The following is a 7,412-nucleotide window of genomic DNA, read 5'->3' on the forward strand; positions in this document are numbered from 1 at the left end:
AGCCTCACATCCTCCATGAAGACCCTCAGTACAGGCACACCACCAAGTAGTGTACTGAGCCCCCTTCTGTAGAGTGTGTGGCCAACTCCCTCATTAAATATACTGTTACCACTACCAAGGGCCCAATTACCAGTAATAAAAGGACAGCTTAAAAAGAAGAGGTCTCAGAGAAGAGCGGACTCGGTGGTGCCAGGACAACAATTTCACCTTGAATGTCAGCAACACCAACGAGTTCATGATAAACATCAGAAAGCAGACAGAAGGCCGCACTGACATCTGCATCACAGGGGATCCTCTTGAAAAGGTGAGCAGCTTTAAATTTCATTGAGTGACCACCATTAATGAACTGAAGTGGGCACAACACATTTCGTCATACAAGATTGATTGTGTAATCATGAAGTAGCCCTGGATATCTACTCTCAGTTTAAGCTTTGGCTTTCACCTGTGAAGAAATGTGCCCTTCTTCACATTTGTAGTGAAGAAGGGCAGACCAACATGAAGACCACGGAGCTGTCTATGGGAGCTTCAAGGCCTGGGGCCTCATGCATAACGTCGTGTGTAGAATTCTCACTATAATATGACGCAATGACAAAAGCGGGAATGTAGTTATGCACAAAAAAATCCAGATGCATAAATCTTCCACATTCTTCCGTCACATAAATCCCGGTCAGCGTGAAAATGAACGCACGTGTACGCGCCTGCTGTCCGCCCCAACTCCTCCCAGAATTACGCCTCTTTGAATATGCAAATCAATATAAATAGCCCTTAAGCTCAGTGTTCTGTGAAAAGACAATGGCAAAACCACGAGGAAAAATTGAACAATTTCAGCGAATACCAAGTGGAGGCAAAGAAAAACGTACTATTTGTTGGTTTAAACAAGAAAAGGAAGTTGATCGAGTGACATAGAGTGTCGGAGAAACTCAAAAGCTCAAGTTCACAAAGTCAAAGTGCCCGAAATAAAAAAGAAGTTGTCAGATATCAAAGTCGCCGTGAAAAGCCAAGTCATAGCCCGCCGTCTGAGTGTCATATGAAAGCTTATTAGGGTACAAAGAAAAAAAAATAGGCACACAGTGGGGGGAAAAAAGCACGAAATGTCAACTTTAATCTCGAAATTTCCACTTTAATCACGTAGTTTATTTTGTCATTAAAGTAGATCATCATAAACTTCATCTTAAAATCGTTTAATTAACCAGTTTCTCAAATCCCATTGTAACTAAACTAGCACGTTAAATGCTTTGTTTTGTATTTGATCTTCTATGTGTGTGAATCACTACGTGCTTCCGTGCTTTGTCTTCCTCCTCCTTACATTCATAATATTACAGCTCTCTGAATAATTAAAATACTGAGAAGTATACTTGATATCATTTTCATGATCATAGGAGTTAAAGCACATTATTAAACATGGGAACACGGTGGCAGTGATTGTGCACGACCTTCGATGAAATACTTTATTGTAGCAGTCCTGTCTCTTTCAAACGTACTAAACTCCAATTCCTGCCCTTCCTTTTCTTTCTCCAAGTAACCGATCGCCACACAATCCGCTCTGTAATGGACATTAAGCCATCTGTAAGCTTATAATTACTCTATCCTTCACACCAGTCCCAGTGAAGCATACAGTGTGAGCGGAGCGCCAGATCCTTGCTAGCATAGCGACACCGTGTCCTTTAATTATTAACAATATAGATTATTTAAATGAAGTTAAAGTTTTATCTGTATAATATAATAAACATATTTTGCTGCATTTCATCTTAAAAATGATATTGTCATCATATGTAAATACATGCTTTATAAAGTGGCGCATATTGTGCAATATTATAACTGTATCGCAAGTTTACAGTGAGGTGATTGTACTTATAAGTACTAACAGTTCTACAAGGAGCGCTTGATGGAGTGCGTTTAGAGCTCTTGGCATGAAACTCTTTCTGAACCGCGAGGTCCGTACAGGAAGGTTTTTGAAGCTTTTGCCGTATGAGAGCAGTTCAATAGACAGCATGGCTGAGGCAGCGTGTGCTTGATGCTGTATACCGATAATTCTCTTTCCGATCAGCTGCTCCGAGTAGTGCAGTGAGAGTAATATGGAAGAAGATGATCCACTGTGGCAACCCTAACGGGAGCAGCTAAAAGAAGAAAAAGAAAGTGCAGTGAGAGTAACAACGCTAAAGCAGTTATGGTATTTAGAATAGTTTGACCATTCCATGGACCATTATATTGTTACAGGTTAATTACAATCAGATGCTTTAAACTAATAAACAATATGCGGTTAATTTCAGTGTATTTATTAAGCCGCGTCAGGAATGTGGATCTGAAAAAGAAAAATAAACCACACAGGAACAGTAGCACTGCTTTGACGCTGGGTGCCGCCAGTCTGCAAAACCGAGTGGAGAACTTGCGTAAGACAGGGTATGAGCTACCGTAGAAATGTGCGTGGCCTTTATACCAAGTTTAGGTTTTATACATCGCGATTTGAATGTGGAAACGTTCTTACGCAACATTTCTGTGTGTACGCATCGTTTATACATGAGGCCCCTGGAGTCGGAGACCCCTGTGCTACTGACGCTCTACAGATGGGCATCTCACTTCACCAGCCTGTACTCCAACTGGAAAAACAAATGAAATATAACCAACTAGATCTCTGGGGTAGTCAGGTGTCTTGAATCAAGGTGACAGTCAAATATTTAGAAATAATATTATTATGTCACTGGAGCTGCTTACTCTTGAACATGCAATAGCCAGTTGTTTATAAGTAAAACATTCCTGAATTAGATCAATTCCTGCTTTTCCTAGTGACTTGGCTTTTACTGATGGTCATTTTAAAACACAGTTTTACTGGAAAGTTATATTTTTTGAATTGAAATGGGTAATCAGGAATAGAAATACTGTAATGTAACATTTTGAGTATATATACTACTCAAAAAAATTAAAGGAACACTTTTTTAATGAGAGTTTAGCATCAAGTCAATGAAATGTCTGGGCTATTGATCTGGTCAGTTTAGTAGCAGAGCGGGTTGTTAATCAGTTTCAGCTGCTTTGGTGTTAATGAAATTACCAACAGGAGCACTAGAGGGGCAACAATGAGACGACCCCCAAAACAGGAATAGTTTAACAGGTGGAGGCTACTGACATTTTTCCCTCCTCAAACTGTTTTGACACTAGTTTTTCATTTGGTTATGGTTAGTGTCACTGCTGGTAGCAGGAGGCGATACCTGGACCCTACAGAGGTGGCACAGGTAGTCCAACTTCTCTAGGATGGCACATCAATACGTGCCACTGCCAGAAGGTTTGCTGTGTCTCCCAGCACAGTCTCATGGGCATGGAGGAGATTCCAGGAGACAGGCAGTTACGCTAGGAGAGCTGGACAGGGCCCCTCGTAGAAGGTCCTTAACCTATCAGTAGGACTGACCGGTATCTGCTCCTTTGGGCAATGAGAAACAGGATGAGCACTCTCAGAGGCCTACAGAATGACCTCCAGAAGGCCACTGGTGTGAATGTCTGTGACCAAACATCAGAAACAGACTTCATGAAGGTGGCCTGAGGGCCAGACGTCATCTAGTGGGCACTGTGCTAACTGCCAGCCCAGCACCATGGAGCTCGATTGGCATTTGCCATAGAATACCAGAATGGCAGGTCCACCACTGGCACCCTATGCTTTTCACAGATGAGAGCAGGTTCACCCTCAGCACATGCAACAGACGTGAAAGGGTCTGGAGAAGCCGTGCTGCCTGTAACATCATTCTGCATGACCAGTTTGGTGGTGGGTCAGTGATGGTGTGGGGAGGCATATCCATGGAGGGACGCACAGACCTCTACAGGCTCGACAATGGCACCTTGACTGCCATTAGGTATCAGGATGAAATCCTTGGACCCATTGTCAGACTTAATGCTGGTGCAGTGGATCCTGGGTTCCTCCTGGTGCACGACAATGCCCGGACTCATGTGGCGAGAGTATGCAGGCAGTTCCTGCAGGATGAAGGAATTAATACCATTGACTGGCCCCCACACTCACTTGCCTGACCTCAATCCAATAGAACACCTCTGGGTGGGACATTATGTTTCAGTCCATCTGACGCCACCAGGTTGCACCTCAGACTGTCCAGGAGCTCAGTGTTGCCCTGGTCCAGATCTGGGAGGAGATCCCCAGGACACTATCTATCTGTCTGTCGTCTCATTAGGAGCATGCCAACGTTGTCAGGCATGCATACAAACATGTGGGGGCCATACAAATTATTGAGTATGATTGGGCGTTACTGCAATGAAATTTCGGCAGAATGGACTTGCCTGCCGCAGCATTTTTTCACTTTGATTTTCAGGGTGTCTTTGAATTCAGCCCTCTGTATGTTGATCATTTTCATTTCTATCAAACGAAGTGCCATCCTTTCGTTCCTAACACATTACCAGTCCATATCAGAAGAGATAGCCAGCAGGATTTTTTTCCCCCATTGAGATCTGATGTGTTTTCAAAGTGTTCCTTTAAATTTTTGAGCAGTTTATTTTCATCGTTATTATTTTATCATTTGTTTATGCCATTCACTCATGTACAATTTTTCTTTATGTGTTTTTATCAGTTCAATGGAGTTTTCATTTAATGTCTACACATGTAAATATATATCCAAAGCAGGGGTTAAAGTGCATATGCATAATGCTGGTGTGTTCCACTGATGTATTAATGTGAAGACCAAAAAGATAAAATTGTTGTGGCTTCCCGATTAGAAGTAAAACACTGAAATATCCCATTGACAAAAGCATTCAGACCCTTTACTATGACAATTAAAATCTGGCTCAGATGCATCCCACTCTATTGGCCATCACTGAGATGTCTGGACTCAATGTGACATTTCACTTTTTTATTTTTAATACATTTGCAAAACTTTCTTAAATCCTGTTTTCACTTTATCATTCTGGGATATTGAGCGTTGCTTGATGTGGTTAAAAACACATCAATTTAAAGGATTTTAGCACAAAGCTGTAACAAAACAAGATGTGAAAAAAAGAGAAGGGGCCTGAGTTGGCACTGTACATCCAGGATCTCCATAAATGGCTACCCGAATTAAAGTCTGAGGGGAGAGTCTAATATGTGTCGTCTTTTCACAGGTATTCACAGTCACACACTGTGGTTTTGTTTATGTATGTCTAATGCTGATAAACAAATAGTAAAGCTATAGCAGCTGCAAACTAAAGATGACATCCATCCCCTGAAGTACTAAGTATTTGGCTCAGGAAAAAAATCTGCAGTGATTCATCAGAATAAATTATGAAAAGAGTCCACCTGATGCAAAGTTATGACATTTTTCACATTTATCTTCTTTTGAGCAAATTTTCCCGAGATTACAGTGTTAATTAAACATTATCACTCACTGTAGTCTGGGTGGTCATTTTTTGGGATGCTGAGCATATTGCTCTAGTATTTAACGAGGGGGCAAGCATTCAGACATTGCATGAAATAAAACAACAAAACAAAATTTTGGTGATTCTTATAAAATGCTCACCTTCTGCACTGTGTGATGACAGCTGAAAAAGCCAGGGTGGAAAATAATTAACCAGGAAAAGTCAAGTTCTTCTATAGTGAATTAAAATGCCTCTAAGTGCTCACTGAAATTAAGCATTAAAAAAACAAGTAAAGCTGATCAGTGAGGTTTATTAGTTTGTCTTACCAACACTGAGTATGAAAAGCTTTACCCATGATTGCTATAAAAATAATTCTTCTTGCGGACAGTATTAAATGGACTATAAAATCTCTGAACTGCAGTGATCGGTTATTTCTTTTTCTTCTTCCCTTTCACCTTAACTGTCTGATTATTCCCTGAGGGTTCCTCCTGAGCAGCTGACCACTCCTTCTGCAGCTGCTCCAACAGGTTCGCAGTGAGCAGCCCTTGCTGCACTAGGCGTGAGCTCAGTGAGCCATCATTGTTCTCTGAGTTGCCAGCAGTGGGCCTGAAACCCAGGGCCTTGGAACCACGAACTCTCCTCTGTCCTTGTTTCTGACTCAAGAGATTTGTTTTGCCCTGGGATAGCCTTTCTGACTGGAATACCTTATCCTTAACAAAAGTCTTCAACACAAGGATGTCATCGTCCAGCTCAGAAGTAGTCTCAGAGGCGGTGCTCGTTTCAGAGGCTCGGATAAGATGGGTGATGTTGTGCACACCAAGCTGAATGATGCTATCCAGCTCTTTCTGTATGTCTCGGATGAGGTTGGCATCTGGGAACATGTCCATAAAACGGTAACTACAGAGAGAGAGAGAGAGAGCGCAAGTGAAGACAACAGTGTTGAGATAGAATGGCACAGTTACAAACAAAGAAAGAAACAAAGAATCACAGAAAAGTGACTGGCGAGGATAACAAAGACACCACCTTACTCCATGCTTGGACTTTTGTTAATCTTGACCTGATTACTGAGGGTTAAAGTATATTTCTGGAAACTCACAGTCGGTACACAAACCGGACTCACATTTGTGAACATGAGATCTGTTTATCCAGTGGGTGGTGCGGGGTCACACACTTACAATGACTTCTTTAGTTTGGTTCCTTTGACATAAACCATATCTGATGGTCGGGACATTATGATTAATTAAACAAAAAAAAAAAAAAAAAAAAGGAGAGCACACACCAATAAGACAATGCAAAAAAATCTGGGAAAAAGGGACGTGTTAGGTTGGGTACATGTGCCACCTCTGACATGCACTACTAGGTGACTAGAGGGGATCATGCTGATGCTTAACAGCCTCTTACAACTGCAAATATTTTTAGTTTTGCATTGTGTCTCAATGCATGTACTATGTGAAGAGAGGGAGGTCTAGATTTATTTAAAAGTTTTATTTTCAAATTAGTTCATGCGAGAAAGCAATGAGACAAACTGCTGGATTTCTCATAACTGAACTTCAGTAACATTTTTATTCACTCAGACCTGGTTTTTACTTGCAGCAGACTACTGTGCGAAAATGATAACCTGCCATACGTTAGGGACTGTTTCCAGTCTGGCAAAGACAATGAAAAACATTTTAATGCATGTGACACACGCAACTAAAAAATGTGATGTATGGCGGTCGCAAGCAATAAGATAAACAGGCCTCAAATGGTTAGCAAAAACTAAACAGAGAAGTCCTGTTTTAAGAAACGTACTCACATTTTTACCGACTTGTAGGCTGTTTATCTTGAACCTTCCCCCAAGCAGATTTAGGCTCTGGGCTACAAAGCACAAGGTTGCTAATGCACTGATATGCACTGATTAACTGCATGGCCTTGAATGAGTCATTTAGCCTATTACTATTCTGAAATGGGCAAGCAACTGCAATGTGCAATTTTGATTTGATTGGAATAAAGGAACAATTCAGTAACTGAAACATTAAGATACATTTATTTTAATGAACAATTTTAAAAACCTGTTGATTCAAGTGCATAATTTTTTTTTAGAACATTAT

At 41.1% G+C, this 7,412-nt stretch overlaps 1 protein-coding gene across 1 annotated transcript; it reads right to left on the minus strand.

The window, feature by feature from the left end:
- Positions 1 to 2,098: 2,098 nt before the first annotated feature.
- On the minus strand, positions 2,099 to 6,242 carry LOC120519330 (ATP-dependent RNA helicase SUPV3L1, mitochondrial-like). The gene is made up of 2 exons (XM_039742445.1): positions 5,484 to 6,242; positions 2,099 to 2,117 (listed from the first exon to the last, which is right to left on the minus strand). The coding sequence occupies exon 1, from the start codon at positions 6,207 to 6,209 to the stop codon at positions 5,751 to 5,753; it is 459 nt and encodes a 152-aa protein (XP_039598379.1). The 5' UTR covers positions 6,210 to 6,242; the 3' UTR covers positions 2,099 to 2,117; positions 5,484 to 5,750.
- Between the last annotated feature and the right edge of the window lie 1,170 nt (positions 6,243 to 7,412).

Source organism: Polypterus senegalus, unplaced genomic scaffold (assembly GCF_016835505.1).
Source record: "Polypterus senegalus isolate Bchr_013 unplaced genomic scaffold, ASM1683550v1 scaffold_4821, whole genome shotgun sequence".
Taxonomy (NCBI): Eukaryota; Metazoa; Chordata; class Cladistia; order Polypteriformes; family Polypteridae; genus Polypterus; species Polypterus senegalus.